Here is a 17975-nt window from a genome sequence, read left to right as displayed (position 1 = left end):
CTACAGGGCTTTTTGCATGTGGGTAAAGCCTTCAAGCCTGCGCAATGGATTTTTTAGGTGAGATGCAGTATGCGCGGAACTGAACCCACCCTTTAATCCTGAGGTTCATCTGCCAGGGCCGAGCGAGCTTGGACGGTGGCAGCGAGATCCTCAGGATGTAGGTTTGATTAGAGTGACCTTCTCTTAGATGGATGGCCTTACAGGGCTCAGCGAGCTCCATCTACCCAGGTTTGGGATTAGAGTTGTCCTTCTCCTAGGATGACTGTCAGAAGGCTAAAGAGCTCATCCTGCCCAAGGATGTATTGTGTCTGACCCTGCGGTTTTGGCCTGTCTGGCATGGGCGACCCTACCAAAAGCATGTACCATCACCAGCATAGCTCGCAACCACATAGGGGTACACAGGCTACGTTCCTGTTAGAACGGTTTGGGCAAGTCTTTCATTTCCTACTTTCCTATCACCTATCTATAAACAATCTGAAGGAGATACCCAGGAACAACCCTTTGTCCTGTCCACCATTCCAGGATGTAACAGAGCAAAGCAAATATATCCAGAACATGCCGAACCTGGGCAGTAGCCACAGATGAACCAAAAACAAACAGACAAACAAACAAAGCAACCGTTCTGGCCCCAGTACCCATCCAAGGCAGGGGTGCCTTTCAAGGCCCCAGCCTGGTCAGGACCCCCATTATTCCAAAAGAACCCACTATCCACCCTGACCTTATCCTTCACCTACTGTGTTACCGTATATCTTCAGGTGCACTGCTCACCTGCGACATTTCATACGGGATTGTCCCGCTCTCCCTCCTGCCAGTCGGAGGACCCCCTTGGCCTGCTCGACACCCTACCCTAATCCTTCCCCCCACCCCTGTGCTCCAGTTTCTACCATTGCCTCTTGTCCTATTGCTTGGCACCACTAGGCAAAGCCTGGCTCCATCCTATTGGCACCCTCTCTTCAGATATTGATAGACATTGATGAGGTCCCCTCTCAGTCTTCTATTCTTGAGTCTGAACAGGCCCAACTCCCTCAGTTTTTCCTTCATAAGAGAGATGCTCCATTTCCTTAATCATCCCACTGTACCCACTCCAGAACCTCCACATCTTTCTTCTCCTGAGGAGCCCAGAACTGGACATGGTACCAACACCAGTACCTTAGAGTATGTTCTTAGTCTACTTGTTGAAGGGAAAAGTAATTGTATGGGACAGTTGATTGAAAGTGCTTGTAGAGCTCTCCTTCAGCAGCAAAAGAACAAAACCCTGGGAATTGGAGAGGTCTTGTAATAGGTTTGTGCTGTGGGATAGTTGATGGCAGCTAGAGGTTTGCATTCATTTATAGCTTTCACTCAAGTATCTGATGTCCCCTTCGGTGTTACCCAACTTGTACTCATTAAAGATTTGCTCCCAAGTTGGTATAGGAATTATCTGAGTCACTGACTGGAGTCATGAAAGATGACTCATTCACTGAACTGGATGACATTTTTGCCCAAACATCTTTTCTGTCTTCTTCCTGTGTACAGTCTGTAAGTGCTTTTAATGTCCATAAGAGAGCAGTGGCTCTGAAGCTGGAGATCTGCTGAGGTTGTCTGAAAACTGAAAACACAAAGAAAGGATATTCTGCCTTAATTAATTTGTCACTGTCTCTGCAAAGTGCTCTGAAGAGAGTCGGGGCATATAATCTGGTTGTTCCAGGCTCTCCTACCACAGTAGTACTCTAGTCTAGTAGTTGGTTTCTCCTAGTCTACTTTGCAGCTATAAATGCATCAAAATGAGCAGTACTGCCCATGGTGAATTTCTAGTCATCCAGCTCAGGAAATGAAATTGAGTGTCGTGTATTTAAGCATTTTTCAGAGCACGTGGTCACAGTCAGTAAAACCTCTTTTCTGTAAATAGGAAAATTAAAGCCAGCTAATTTGAAATATTGTCTTTTCCAGCATCATAGAAGTGTAGTTTCACTGGATACATAGTATTTTTTTTGGAAAAAATACGGAACCACTTGTGGAGTTGACTTGGTTTTTTAATCGTATGTCTTTTTCTTGCCATGAGCAAGCTAGAAAAGGATTGTACACTTAGCTGTATGTTAAGATTATTTAAAAATAGACGTTCTTCAACATTCACAGCATGTCTGTGAGAGCAGAGTTTTCATAGCACTGATTCCTAAAAGCTGTCCTTGCCCCTCAGCCTTCCATAGTTTATAGCTTTAATAAAATGAAATAATAGACTCAGTAGAGAGCGTAAATGAGAACACTGAAAAAGGAAAACTAAAACCCTGAGATTGTTTTTGCAGATCTGTCATGGGGCCACTGCTTTTGTGGTGGCCTTTGGAAACCATCCCTTAGCTCTGCAGGGTCCCGGCTGATGGACAGCCATGGAGGGAAGCTGCAGGAATCAGAAGCTGTTCCCAGATCTGATCACTTCAAGGGAAGCTAAACCTTTGGTAATCAGAAACAAGAAAAATAGACAAAAGGCAAAGCTTGTTTGCTTTTGTTTTGTTTTGTCTGTTTGTTTGTTTAATTTACCCTTGGTAGACTGAAGCCTCCATAAAGATTGCCAGGGATGTGATTATTGCTGTTGATTCTTGGTGAAAAATGGTTGTCTGTGGTTGAGCGAGTGACAGCAAGACACTCTGAAAGAAACACAAAGCAAACCATTTGATGAAATGACAGCAGGAATTTATAGCTGGAGGCTCCTGCCAAATTGGTGTCAATTCATATTTGAATCTGACATCTGCTGTAAATCCTTACCTTGAAAAAGTGGTTTTTAAGCCAGTCCTGAGTTGCTGCATTTCTTGTCACCATACTTAAGGCTGGCTGAGGGATTTGCTGCAGGCTACATGTGATTTTGAGCACTCCAGAAAGCACAGCTGAGTGCAACACAGTTGCACGGTTGTTGGATTTCACAGTTCATGCACACCTCTAGTTCTTAGAAATGACTGCTGTTTATAAAGCTATTGTGCTGTGTCTGGAAGGCTTTCTTCATCTTGGGCTATAGACAAGTGTCTGCCCTCTGATTGATTTTTGCGTCACCTTTGTTGCAGACAATATCATAACAGGACAGGCCATGGCAATGGGGAATGGAATTAATGTTTCTTGGGATTCTTACCCCAACATGACCTGTGGCTACGTAGTAAAATGGTGTCGTTCATCTGGGTCTGAACCCTGTAGTGTGGACTGGCAGAAATTTCCTTCAAACACAACAAATGCAGTGATAAAATCTGGTAAGTCAAAAATAATTTCTTACTGGTCTTTCTGGAGAGCCTGAGGAGTGAATGGAGTGAGAGCAGCACCAATGCTATAGGTTGAAGATTGTTTCATTGCTGCATACTTGTGTAAATAAATGAAATCCTTCTTGGTACTGTGTTTATTTTAATTTTTTACACAGTCTTGCCAAATCCAAATACCAGTCTTGAGTTAACTTTTATCATCCTGTGTTTATTAACTGTTTTGAAATTACCTCTTCTAGCTATACCCAACAATTTCCTAACTTAGCCTAATGCATAATGTTTAATCTAGGGTTTGGGGTTTTATTTGGATTCCAAACATAAACAGTGCTGCTCAGGATGGGGGAAGACTAATCCGTTGTTTTTACATGAGGCAGATTTTTTTAAGTGTGACCTCCATGTGTTGGCTTGCTGTCAACAATTGAAATTTCCTGGAACAGGGCACATTCCAGGTCTCTAGATGCTGGTGGGCAGATCAGGGAAATGAAACTCAGCTGTGGTGCGACTAGGAGGAGCAGAAGAGGAAAGAGAGGACCCATGAAAGATACAAGATTTTTTTTTCTCTGCTGTCTCAAACGGTGTATATTTGCTTTTTAGAAGAGTTTAGTATAAAAGTCTCCATTCAGGAAAACAACTTGGAGCTGTGTACATAGGAAAGTTGAGGGGGAGTGAGACCCAGGAGGGTGGGGGCAATATGCTTTTCTGTCTGTAATTACAACACTGTGTCCGTGTTGTTTTGTTCTGTGCTATCTAGAGCTTGCTTTTTTCAAGCAGACAATACCATGTCTGTCCAACTATGCACTACCCTACTCCTGAGCTTTTCCCTGGAATGGTTCTTGCAGCACATTGTGGGAGTTATCAAGCTGCTAGGGCTGGGCTCAAGTGGGCAAATCCACCTCTGTGCTTAATTCAGTCAGGAGAATCTCTCAGACTGGACCTGGATGCTTTACCCACTTCTGTATAGTTTCACACTGGCATCTTGTTTAGAAAAAATCTTGAAAGTAGTGTACAGCCCTGACTTGAAGAAAGCCCAGAAAGTGGTGAATTATTTACATGTTGTAGTAGTATCAAACACCTGTGTCTTCATCAAACACATGTGAAGCGTAATTTTTAAGACTGTTTGTTTTTTAAAGTCAGTTCAGGACTGAAGTTCATTGCTAGGGTGCTTCATTATCACTTTTGAGCGTTATTTCCATATCTTTCATACTGTTGCTCCAATAAGACTGGTTATTTCAAATTGTATTTGTATTTCTGAGGAGGAGGCAGGATCTACATGGTTGCTGTGGGAGGAAAGGAAGGGGATTATTTCTGGTAACTTCAGTTTGTGTTTACCTATGGAAAGAGCAATTTATGCAATTTGAGTAGCTTGTTTTGAATCCTCTTTGTTTCGTACTAAATTTTCTCTGGGAGCCAGATTAGGTTACTGCTTCTAAACCACATCTGATGGCATGGCTTTTGTAGGAATTACAAGTAAAGATGGTATTTATGCCATTACACTTTGTAATTTTTTAATACATATTTATGTAATAGTCATGTGAAACTTAAAAGCATCATTCTTCAGAAGTGAAATATTCTTACAGCAATTTTCTCTTGCAGCTCTGTTTAAACCTGGCGTGAGATACAGTTTTTCAGTGTATGGCTGCAAATCCACTGGATATCAGTTGTTGAAAAACATAACTGGCTATATGAAAGAGCTGCGTAAGTGCACTTTATCATTCAGGATCTCTACAGAGTGAATTTAGACTATTTTTAGCTCAGTGTTGGCAGAAGAAGATTAAGACCAGAATCACCATGCAGTACTACTGACTTGTGTTTGTTCTCTGTGTATAACTAATATATTTCTCCAGCCAGTTCCAAGCATGCAATAACCCCATGTTCTCCAGCTTGTGTGGTGGCACAGAGGTTCACTCTGAAGACAGTGGTCTTCACAATTGGAGGCACAGGCATAATTTGAAACACATGGCTGACATCACTTCTGCAGGAGAGGAGGCAACTTCTTTGATTCATCAAGTCAAAGTAAACTTTTGAGCACATTTGGTACAGCTCAGCAAATATAAAAAGTGTCCATAACATTTCTGTTTGAAAACGCTTCTTAGACCAAAACTAGAACTCAGAGCACAAGCCACTTTGGGAATTGTGCTTTTATTGTGTCTCATACCAATCCTGTCTGGGTAACTGGGGTTTGACCCAGGGCTGAACTTTGCTGGCCTGGAGATACATTAGTGTCTGAATGCTTTCTGTTCCCAGGTGTCTGAACATGACTTTCCCCTTTAAGACCACAGCTGTATTGTATTGTATTGTAACTACAACACCCATTTTGCTTTGAAGTTCAATGTGTGATCTGCTAGAATAGTTTGCCTGGAAAACTGAATTGCTGACATAATCTGAGCCCTTGGAAAGGCAGTTGTTTATTTCATTGCTAAGGTTGAAGGTGAGGTTAAGGCAATATTACCAGAAACTCAACTTTCAATCATTTGTATATCTGTAAAAATTCTGAACAGTTTCCCAGAAGAGTTTTCCATATGTGTTCTGACCAGATCAGGAGTTTTCAAGGTATAAAGAGTTTGGGGGACTAAAAATGCATTGAACATGCGGAAGAAACTTATTAGGAACTGAGAATGCATTCACGTTGCACAAGAGCACAGATTCGTTGTAAAACTTCAGATTTGCTTTTGGACAGATAACCAAGAGAAAAATGGATGCATTCTTAAGCATGATTTTAGCATTGGTAGATCAAAGGCAAATGTCAGGCTAAGTCCTGGTGCATGTGACCTTTCAGTAGGCTTCAGTTATTGGAATAAGGACTTGCAAAGACTGCTAAGGGTAGCTCTTTTAAGCTAAGATAGATTTCCATGATAGGAATGTGGAGTTTGTTTAATTTTAGGAAAAGCTATGAAGTTAGAGTTAAAGCCTTTAAAAGCTAAGTAATTTGTATCCTCTGAATGTTTATAGAATCTTTCAGGGCTTTTTGCAGGAAGAAGGGTATTTACATGTATGAGTCTGTAAGAAGGCTGACTGAAGAGAAATTTTTATTTCAGCATCTGTTAGTAGATAATACTGGAGTAAATAATAACAATGAGACCAAGGTAGTTGTACTTCTGTAGCATTACCTACTAAGTCTTTTCACATGTTCTTAACAGTGAGGGAAAAAGTGTCGAGGAAAAGGCTGGAAATGCTAACCCTGAAATAAAACTGATTAAACACTTACATCGTTTCAGCATTTAATGTTAAGGTGATTTCTTACTAGTTTCTTTCTTCATAATTCTCCCTACAGCTCCAAAAAGTGCACCAAATTTTACTGTCGAAGAAACTTCTTCAGATTCTATATTGGTAAGATGGGAAGATATTCCTATTGAAGAATGCCGAGGGTTTTTAAAAGGATATCTTCTTTCCTTTGCAAAAGGTGAAAAAGATGCTTTAAAGCCTAGACTTTCAGAATCAGGTAAATGGATTGTATAGATTACAACTTCCTTGCTTATTCTGTCTTCCTCTTTTTCTTTTTTCTCCTTTTTTTAAAAAAAATAATTTCACTTTAATAAAAAAGATGCTTTAATAATAATTCACTTGCATTACTCATTGGCATAACTGGCCCCTGATATGTGACAAAGGCATTTAAAATAACCAGCTCCTTGTGTGGTTAGCACAGTTGTTTTTTAATATAAAGCAAAAGTTGGAGAAAACCCTGGCTCAGTCAGGCCATAAAGTTGTGCAGTGACTAAGCAGCAATGTGTCACACTGTCCTGTGCACAGATACCCTGAGTAGATGAGACAGGGGGAGGTTACATGGCTGTATTTAATAGGGTATATTCTTTCAGTGGCCATTTTGTACAGAACTGAAGCCTGACTCACACTGACATAAGAGGACAAGCAGGAGTGTAAGGAAATGAGGTCACTCTGCAGTGGCAACACCATACTCCTGTGCTGTTTGGTGCTGTATAAGCAACCAGCATTGATAGGATTCCTTATTTCAGTTTTTCTTTACGCAGACTGTTCTTCAGGTTTCATATGCTGGCTTCAAGAAAGTTTTGCTAAAGCTCAGGCTGTCTTTGTGAATCCTTTCTTACACAGTTATGCTTTTCTGACTGCTTCCAAAAAAACAGGGAATCCAGAACTTAAAGTTAACAACATCACTAACTTAACACAGAAGTCTATGAAAATACTTGATCTTCAAGGGAAAACAAGTTACCAGCTGGAGCTACAAGCCTACACTGCTGGTGGGTTGAGCCCTCCAAACAGCCTTTATGTCGTGACAAAGGAGGACTGTAAGTTGATTATCCCTGTTCATTAATAGTCTTAAGTACAGGAGCTGTACAATGTATATAAAGCTGATTTTATTTTGTTGGATTTTTTCTGGTCTTCCTAGGGAATTTGGGCCTATAGTCTGATTTTTCCTTTATTTAGATGTTTATTTATAAATACAAAAATTGATACAGTTCAGGGTGAGGGAAAGATCCTTTCTTGTTGCAGCTACTTTGTAGTTCATGGTAACGTATGCAAGAAAAATAACTTCTAAGCTACTACTAAATATAGTGGAGCCTGAGCTTACTCTTCTCAAGCAGCTAGTTGTTTTGTCAGGTTTCCCATGATGAATATCTGCTAATAGATGGTGGGAAGAAAGACATTGTGGAAATATTTATCAGTTTCAGAATTGTAAACAGATGCCTCTCTGCTTTGAATTCAGTTTTATTGATCCCCTGACAGAAACAAATACAAAAAGGCAATTAGAAAAAAAAGAGATTGACTTTGGGGAATGAGAGAAAAAAAAGTATTTCTAATAAAAGACACTGTGGTGCAACTGAAATACATGAAAAATCAAATTTGGGACACTTAATATCAATGGAGGAAGGCAGTGGGAATGTGTTGGAGCTAAAACCTGGGGATTAGAAGCCTTGTAAACCATATAAGAGACAGTGCAGTTAGTGCAATGAGTTGTTGGCCTATAAGAGCCATTACCAAAGGCTTGGCCAGCTCAGGTAGCATGAAAGTGCAATTCCAGTGCTTAATGAGAACAGAATCACAGTGGGATTGGTCTTGTGCAGCACATGAAGCCTTTTGCGAGTAAGCAATCAGATAGAAGTATCTGCTGATTCCTGTAGTTGTCACTGAATCAACTCTGTTTATTGGGTGGACTTTTGCCCTTCCAGCCCAGAGGAAGGGTAATGGTATAGGTCACACTTTGCAGGCCACTGTTACATGAGTTTGATGAAATGGTCTTTAATCACCGTGGATGTTACAAAAGGCCTAAAACTTGCTGATAACTTTGGATATATATTTACTGTCCTTCCCTTTTTTATCCCCCAGCTGTAGGATTAATCATTGCAATTCTCATCCCCGTGGCAGTGGTGGTGCTGCTTGGAGTGGTGGCCAGCATCTTCTGCTACCGAAAGAGGGAATGGTGAGTGCCTGCATTCAGTTCTCATCTTTTCATGGAAGTGTTGGTTTCAGTGCTAGGGTGTTCCACCATTGTAGTCATTCTTTGTCTCTAAGTACCCAAAGATGTCAGTGGGCTTTGTTCAAAGTTGGATGGCAAAAACACCTTGTAGAAGGAGACACATTAGAGAGAGGTCAGAGTGAGGAATGCAAAAAGGTTTTTCAGGAGCCTGTCTCCCAGTGAGCACTGTTTATAAATGGTTCCCAGATGGAAATAAACTGGCAACATACTGTAATTTGTGCCATCCACAAACACTCAGGTAAACATCCCATCTTTGACTTTTAGTAAATGTGACATATCAAGTTCCGTACTTAAAAAAAATAAAAAAGAAAGTTGCTGTTTTTTCCATTATGCTCAGGGAAAGTTCAATGCACTAAATCTTTGCACCAGATGTCTTCAGTATTCTGAATTAAAGAGAAACGTCCTGACTCCTTTTGTGTATTTGCAATCTGTTCAAGCCTTGCTAATTTATAGAAGTTTATTCTTTCATCCTTAAAGGATTAAAGAAACATTTTATCCAGAGATCCCGAATCCTGAGAACAGTAAGGCACTGCAGTTTCAGAGGAACATCTGCGAGGTAACTCTGATTTTAAATCTAGTATTTTAAACTTTTGAAAGATATTGCAAGTTAAAGAATTCTTTTGCAAACCTTGACTCATCTGTTCCAATTGCAGAAAAAACCCTGTGGCAGGGGGAAACAAGCCAGTTTACTGAGTAACTTCGGTCAGGTTGTTGTTAGTGTAGTTATTTGTAATGTTTGCACTAGGAAAGGGCTGCTGCATTTCTCTTTTCCTGAACTAATGAGAAGTGTCAGTACGTGATAACGATGTGGGAGTAACACACCGATCTTCGTGACAGTGTTAGCAGAAGTAGAAAGTATGGGGATGTGTATATGCCATATCCTAACCTCCTGGTAATTACAGTAGATGGAAGTGGGCATTTAAACAGCCTTCTGGAATGGGTTATACAAAGCTGAGATTTGGGGAAAGAGTTCTCAAACACTTACTGCAAGATCTCAAGTCTCTTTAGTTTGTGTAAAATACTTTTAACATTAACAGGAATATGTGAAGAGCCAAAAAATCATAACCAGTTTTTGTGGTTATAGTGTATTAATGGCTGTGGGATGAGTACAATCCACAAGTGACATACTGGTGTAATTTGGGCGAGTTGTTGCTTTCATGTTTTCCAGATTTTTTGGCTAAGTCTTTCCCCCTTCTCCTTTTTCTCACTTCAGGGGAATAAGACACTTAAAACACTGGAAATGAACCCATGCACCCCCAATAGTGTTGAAGTGGTGGAAACACAGTCTGCAGCTCCCAAGATTGAAGACACGGAGATGATGTCCCCAGCAGCAGACACCACCGTGCCTGAAGATGGCTCTGACTCAGAAATGGAGAACCATGTTGTTGTGTCCTACTGCCCCTCTATCATTGAGGAGGAGATCTCAAATCCCCCTACTGATGAACCTGGGGGGTCATCTCAGGTGGTTTACATTGACATCCAATCCATGTATCAGCCTCAAATTAAATCAGAGGAGGAGCCAGAAATAGACATGGTGACTACAGCAGGCTATAAGCCACAAATGCAGCTGTCCGTCAATGCTACGAATACAGAAAGTCACTCACCTGTGGAGGAAGAATTGGATAAAACTGCAGGTTACAGACCTCAAGCAAACACAAATGCCTGGAACATGGACACTCCGGACTCTCCTGGATCAGTTGAAAGCAACAATGAAAATGCATCCTTTGGGAGCCCATGCTCCATTAATTCCCGACAGTTTCTTCTTCCCCCAAAGGATGATGAAGACTCTCCTAAACCCATTAACATAGGGTGGTCCTTCACACATTTTTTTCAGAACAAACCAAATGATTAACAGTGAGTCCTTGTTGCTCCTGAACCAGCCTTCTAAATAAGCTTTTATTCCCAATGTTGTAAAGAAAGCAAGAAGAAAAGTGCAAAAAGCATGAATTATTCTTGGAGACAGTCAGCAGAAGTTCTAGTGAGCTGAACGTTACCATGTTTGAGTTAGTGAAAGTGTTAATATTCCATTGTAATAGAGGCCGAAAGGCAAAAATTATAGCAATTTAGTTATTACTCTAGTAAAATATATTGGATATATGGGGTACTGAGTTTAGAGCCCCTATAATCATAGTCAAAGAACTCTGCCTGCCTTCACATAGTGCTCCAAGATTAACATAGTCTCATGCAACTTATAACTTGGAAAGATTGCTTTGCTTTGTTGTAGTTGTTCTCAACCATGCAGACTCAAATGATGCAGCCCCAACAGGTTTCCTTACTGAAGGTTTAATTTATCACAAATGTCAGCCTAATACACGGAAACAATGTAGTTGGAAACCGTTGAGGTCTTTTACCTAGTTATAAACTAAGAGCAGATGAGAATGCTATTTTTTCCTTCTCTCATATGGAGATTTATAGTCACTGTTTAACACTTCTGAAGCAATGGCCATTCAAACCTGTTGCTTTTTAACTACACAATAGTTTCTGTACCTACTGTACAATGTTTATTCAATGTTTGACTCAGGGGTACAAACTTGGGGGGAAAAAGTGTAACACTGATTGAAACCTCAATAAGAACTGCATAAAGTTTAAAACTTTCCTTTTTTTTTTTTTTAACTTAGAATGCTCTATATTTTTTCTATCCTTTGGTTAAGGAGTTAATCTTTCCTAAGGTATTGCACTAATTCATTTTGTATTTAATAGCTTCTGCTCCAGACCTCCTGCTTCAAAGTGGTACAGTACTCCATTCACCCTTAGTGTCCAGCAGTCTTTGCACTATGCAGTAATTTAAGCCATGAGGAAATCTCTATCTGCTCACATTAGCTGTCCAAGCAGTTTGGCATGCGAAATTAGAGGTAGTAGTACTAGCTCCTTGAGAAGAAATTGCTCTTTGGATGGTCTTTACTGTATTAGCTTTGTATTACCTGCTGCCTGGCTGATCTCAAGTGTCTACCCCACAGGACCTTCTATACAAATCCTACCTGGGACTACAAGGTAGGATTTCTCTAGTGGCAGGGAGAAACCCAAGGAGGTTTTAATGTGGCTATTTCTACCTCTCCTTTACCAGATATGCGACGCAAAAAAAGCTTAAATTATGTACATTTTTGTGCTTAAAGGAGTGTTCAGAACAATCATCTTTTAACATGCTTTGTTTTCACTTATGCATCTCTAGACAGTTGTAACTGTAATATTTCACTGTGTAAACTTCAGACTGTGGCATACATGGATTTCACTAGCGTACAGGAGAAACTTTCTAATTTACCTGTTTGTTACTGTAAAACACAGTGGTGAGGTGTCAGATGTTAAACAGCTTGATCAAAAAGGGTCTCCATAAAGCCCTAACCATTTTTTTTTAGACCTCCATTTCGTTAGTTACTTTGTGGGTAATTGCAGCAATGGATGGTGCAGTTTCAGCTGTTGGCATGTCTCTGCCTTCTCTGTAGAATGAAAATACAAAGGTATTTCAAAACTGACAAAAACGCACAACACTAAATAGTATCCAAATCATCATCAGTAACAACTGCTCGTGTGTGCCTTCTGGAAGACTGAACTGTGAAGAAGTGAAAAATAGTTCAGTTTGCAGATCTGGCAGGGGTGGCAAAGTGTCTCTGAAAAGACGTAAAGCACAGATAGGATTCGGCTTTTGAGGTTGAGTCTTGGAGTATTAAGGCTGCGAATGAAAAGATGGGCAGTGAAAAGAGTGATGTCCATTTGTCATCAGACATCAGCACAAGAGAAAGTTTCATGGCCTCTTATTCAGAACACTAAACTAATACATGAAAGGAAGCAGTTCTACCCATTGTGCTTAGTAGTTGACAAGTGGCTAAATCCTGATAGTAACAAACCTTTTTCACAATACCTCTTTATTAGAGCATTTCTTTTCGCTAGTGTAGATTTGGCCTAATGTGTTTGTCTCCTAAGAGGAATTTTAGCTTGTGCTGCCATATGCTTTTAATTGAAAGCAGAAGATGTCATGGACAGTGTATGAGTAGTGGTTTGCGTTTTTTCATAGAGCAGTTTCTCAATGCGGAGGAGCAATCAGTATTGTATGGTGATCCAAATGAAAAAACCCTCTGTAGCAGAACAGCTGATCATGAAGAGTAACTGTGCTTTTCATATGCCTGTGTATTGCAAGAAACAAAATCAAACTGAAGTTTGAGAGTACTAGCAATTTTTAATTGAGCAGACTGGAAGTCAGGGCAGCTGCGGAGGACACACTGAGCTCACAGGCAGCAGCCTAAGACCATTTGCAGTGCTCCCATGGTGAATCACTTACACACAAGCATCACATACTCAGGTTTCTCCATGTGCTGCTCTTCCTATTCAGTAAAGGCAACAACATTTTAAATTGGTCCATTTCTAAGTGACTAGGTAGGGGAAAGCTCCACAAATACATGGTTTACCTTGATGCTCTTTCATCTAATTATTCATCTCTTTTTTTTTTTTTTAAACTCTGACCATACCTTTTATTTGACTGATGTTCTTACTTCCAGGATGCAGGGCAGAAGAGTCCTGTTGACAGCAACAGCTTCAGTAAGAGAAGAGTAGGGCAAATGCAGGAGAGACACAGGCTTGTGCAGTATCTGTAGCATCATTATTGCTTAATAGTTATGAACCAGCAAGCAGTTGTCATTCTAGCACTTGGAAGCTCGGCTGCTTCATGTCTGTGGTTTCCTTTGAGCCTATTCAGTGCTGCCAATGTCTATCTTAGATTTTCAGCAGTGAATCCAAATGCTAGATGGGTAGTGGGAGGTTGAGTGCTAATGTTGTGATCATGTGAAGACACCTCTAGGTGCATGGAGCAGTAAGGAGGAATGACAAGGACTGTCAGGGAATGGACTTGCTTTCTGAGCCCAAGTGCCATGTTAAACTAGTAAAACATCTTTAGGAATGTCTTTGTACCAAATTCACTTTCAAAGCATGGTGCTCTTTAGCCTCTAAATGCTTTGATAACAATTGTAAGCTTCAGAGGGGATCAGACTTCTTGTACTAGTGCCTTTGGGCTTCCTGGTGAGCCTCTTAAGACAGTTTTTTTCTGAAAAATACCTTAGGAAGCTTGAAGTACTGCATTTCCTTACCATCACTTTCTGAAAGATCTTGTTCCTTTATAGATCATCTATTTTGTTTTAGTTCTTTTGGGGTTTTGTTTCTCTTTCTAGAAGAATAGAAAGTGCAGCTTTTAAAAAATTTAAAAAAAAAAAAAAAAATCACAAACAAACCAACCAACAAACAAACAAACAAAAAAAACCCCACAAAAAACCAACAGCAGACTTCCAGAAGGGATATGACCAGAAGGGATTATGTCCAAAGCACTATTATGCCTAACTCCGTGCATCAATCCTGAAGTTGGATCAGTATTCAGAGATGTAGGGTATTAATGCCAAGCAGTTGCTTTCTGAAGAAAATCATCGATTCTGCTGCTTTTTATTTTTGAGCCATGCCTGTCATATGTGACAATTTGGGGTTTGTAATGGGTTTTTTGTACTGTTCACTGTATGCATGGAACATCAGTCACATTTGATGTAATGTTGTGCACTCTCCTATTTGACACATTCATTATTTTTGTTGTTCTGACATGCAGTGAGATCTGGGATCGCAGTTTTGTGTGTTAAATTTTGGGATGGTAGATCTGCATGTGATATACCTCACAGAATTACTAGTTAATATATCAACAAAATAGTAAGCTAATATTACAGGCAGGCAGTGAATTACCTCCCCTGCTATGCAGTGGCTGTATAGGCAGACTTCGAACCTGAAAACTGATGTTTGCTGTGGTAAGCTGTCTTTATTATCCCTAGCTGCTGCTTTCATGGGTAAACCATTTCCAAAGGGAACCAGTGGCCGTGTTGTCTGTCATGGTACAATTGGCAAATGCACCGTATTTCTTTGTCTTGGATTGATGTGGGGGACCAGAACTTTCCCTGGCTAAGAACACGGCAGCAGCACACTCCTGCTGACCTCAAGTTTTAGGCTGCTCTGAAAAGGCATATTCAAGCTGCCTTTTTGTTGTTGTTGTTGTTGTTGTTGACAGGTTCAGCAGGGTAAAGCTTAGGGCTGTGGTGTTTCCTGTGATTGTATCCTCCAGGACACTTAGTTGAACATGAATAGTAGCAAAAATGAAGGCAGTTGGATGCATTGGAGAGAGAAGGCATTTAGACATCACTCTGAAAAGGCAATGAGAAATTGTTTGCTCTGTTTTTAAATAAATACTGCTTTGCAAATAGAATACTTGTATCCTACAAGTAGATAGAAATATAGTGAAAGAATTTTGAATACATAAGGAAAATGTAACATTCAGAGAATCAGGTTGCTGCCGAGGCTCTGTGTACCATGAATCTATGGAGAGCTTCCCATGTAAGTAGCATCTTCAGTTCCACCACAGACTTTGATGAAGATTTCAGTGCAAAAGACATTAATATTTTTAACACTACGTCCTAACCCCTTATGGACACGTGTGCCTGCATCGTTATGTACCTAGGTGCATATGGCAGAGGAATTTGGCTTGCAATTGCCAGAGTGATTTTTTTTTTGGAGCCCTCTGCATGAATATATGCCTTCTGAGATGCAGTTTCACCTAGAGGAAGCAGCTGCCATCTGCACTCCTCCCAGCACACTACACAGTGCTCATGATGCTGTGCATTAAATGGTGCCCTCTGTGGCTGATGCTCAGAGATACTGTTGGCACTTCACAATATTTGTTTTTGGCTTTTTCATTCCGTTTTCCTTAGCAAGCCTGGAAACACAGTCCAAGAGCCCAAATGCTAGACAAGGATTCAAAAATGCTGGAGTGTTTAAAAACTAATTTCATTATGTTTAGAACTGTCTTAAATTATTAAATATCTCCTTAGAAGCTGGAAAAGTTTATTCCATAAAGATTTTCTTTCCCCTCCCCCATTTATATAACTTTGGATTTTCCCCAGTGTTTCTAAGATAGCCAGTGTTTGTTTCCTCTCTGCATGTTATGCAAACAAACCTCAGATGGTATTGGCAGGGTTTCTATAACTTTACAAGTTGTCCCAGGGTGCATGACAATACTTTTTCCCTACAAAAATTCTATTAATTCCTTCTGCTTTTACAATAATAAAAATATCTCAGAGAACTTCTGCATTTTGGAGGGCAGGGATTCAGTGTCCCTGTGCAGGTGAGCTGTTCTGGCAGAGTGTTTCATGAGAGGACAGGAATAATCCCTCTCTCTTCTTGAGATAGCACTGCCCAGGTGACTTTTTGCAGCAGAACAGATGAAATCCTTATTTTTTAATGTGATATCAAACAAAATCTCTAGGTAGGTTTTTGGACAGTCCCAAATCTGCACTTTGACTGTTGCTACAGGAGTGGAGGTGTATGCACAACTTCCACAAGAAGCTTCAATACCTTTGCAACTCATTTGGTCTCATGTTGTGCAAAATGTAGCAAGTAAAACTTACCCAGGGACGAAGCAAAAAATTAAATGCTCTCATTTTCGTTATTTGGATTAAGAAAAACTTAAAAAATAAATAACTCAAACAGGGCAAGGTAAAATAGAAACTGGCAAGGTCACACTCTTTAATAGTAATAAAAAAAAAAAGAATTCTTGAACATCACTTTGTCAGTGTTTCCTTAATGTGATTCAAGAGTGGCTTAGGATGAACAACAATTTTATGTTTCATAGGATGTCATAAAAGTTTGTGAAGCAGGGGATAGCAAAAAGAGAAGACAACTGAATCAACTCTTATCTGAAATCCTACTTGAAGGTAACAGTAATTTGAACTTTGAGACTGTTGTGGTGCATAAAACAGCAGAACTGGTGGAATCATACAGGTCACCTGAAAAAAACACACAACATTGTATTATAATGCTGTAACATTAAAAATACATACTGTGAACAGGTTCAATTTTTTTTAGCTCTTTTTATACCATATTTTTTACAGCATAAATAATTTGTTTGGAGATGTTTTTATGTTCTGTTTTTACAAAGATTTTAATGGACTTTTGTTTAATACTAGTGAAGATATTATTTGCCAATTTGAAATAGTATTCTGTAGAAATTAATTCTGAGAATATTTTGTCAGCTTGATGTACTGATTTAGTCTTCATAACACACTAAATGTAATCAGTCATTCAACGTTTTTTTGTTGCTGAATGATACTGAAGTTTTCCAGCCTCCAAGTCCGCTATTGAAAAAGTACTTTTACAATTTTAGGAAAATCATCACAAGGCACTTTAATGAAGGTGTAGCATGCCAAGTAAAATACTGATTCAACAAAGTGTATCAATATGAAAATTTATCAGCTAAGCAGTTAAACAAATGCATGCTTGAAAAAGGAAGCATGGGATCATGTTGGGGATATAATATTTCAGTGTGGCAGTTGACATTTAAGACTAACCTAACATTAAGATACAACTTTGCATATGTTTTAAACCTAGTTTGCTTGCTTGTTGTAATTCCTGTTGTATTGCTTGGGTGTCTAAAAGTACGCATGTATTTAACAATTTTTGCCATACAATTGCCATGAAATTTAATAAATATATTTTCTTACACTCTTAAATGTATTCATATTCCTTGCTCTCATGTTTGTTTTTTAGGTAAGAGTTAAATTCTGCTCATGCTCCAGTACAAACAGAGTTATTCTAATTTTGTGCCAGAGTAAATAACCACAGGATCTGGCAAGCACAGCCTTAGCTTCCTGATAGGCAGAGTGGGTAGTAACACAGATACTCCCCAAGCAGCTTCTCCTGGGCACAACATGCTGTAGCATGTGCATACAAGGTTCAGTGAAGCCCTCCTGCTCTATGATGCAGTGATAAGAAGAAGGCCAGTTCACTTAACCTGTGTCCTCCGGAGCTTATGGCTCTAACCCAGCTGACATCTGAGATGTGATTTCCCTGTACACTCAGGCTGTCCTGTTTGCAGAGAGGAGCCACCGGAGGCTCTCCGTGGTGGGCAGGTCTGCCCAGGGGCATCCCTACTCCAAGTGTAGCAGCAGGATGAATGGGCCTAGGCTGTGGGGTTGGTTTGGGTGGCACAGGACACTTTCTAAGCATGTTTTAGTGGAATGGAGATGGTCAGCTTCTGTTGTGGTTACAACATGGGCTTTATGTTTGAGGCCATTTATGTCTTGGCACGTGGTGTCCTAGTGACAGCCAAGGAATTTTGTGGCTCATCTAGCCACTAACTAGGGAGTGACACCTGGGCTTAGCAGCGTGTGCACAGAGAGGTGTTGTATTACTGCACATCATATGAAGCCACTATGGTGCCACTGTGCTTCTCCATCTGCTTGGAGGCAGTCTCAAGTCTGAGTCAATTCCTTGCCTTGCAATAGCAGAGTGGTGCA

The 17975-nt window shown here is 40.1% G+C and overlaps 1 protein-coding gene across 8 annotated transcripts in view; it reads left to right on the top strand.

Moving 5' to 3' along the window:
• Positions 1 to 17189, top strand: part of LIFR (LIF receptor subunit alpha) — a 91983-nt gene extending 74794 nt beyond the window's left edge. For all 8 annotated transcript variants that reach the window (XM_051772342.1, XM_051772341.1, XM_051772344.1 and 5 more), the window contains 7 exons: positions 3033 to 3212; positions 4812 to 4913; positions 6490 to 6657; positions 7316 to 7477; positions 8517 to 8610; positions 9145 to 9223; positions 9881 to 17189. In XM_051772342.1, the coding sequence (XP_051628302.1) occupies positions 3033 to 3212; positions 4812 to 4913; positions 6490 to 6657; positions 7316 to 7477; positions 8517 to 8610; positions 9145 to 9223; positions 9881 to 10519 (1424 nt within the window). In that variant the 3' untranslated portion in view covers positions 10520 to 17189. The remainder of the gene's footprint in view (positions 1 to 3032; positions 3213 to 4811; positions 4914 to 6489; positions 6658 to 7315; positions 7478 to 8516; positions 8611 to 9144; positions 9224 to 9880) is intronic.
• Positions 17190 to 17975: the final 786 nt, after the last annotated feature.

Source organism: Manacus candei, unplaced genomic scaffold (genome assembly GCF_025592945.1).
Source record: "Manacus candei isolate 608988 ecotype Guabito, Panama unplaced genomic scaffold, ASM2559294v1 h1tg000152l, whole genome shotgun sequence".
Taxonomy (NCBI): domain Eukaryota; kingdom Metazoa; phylum Chordata; class Aves; order Passeriformes; family Pipridae; genus Manacus; species Manacus candei.
This window is presented reverse-complemented; position numbering and strand designations above follow the sequence as displayed.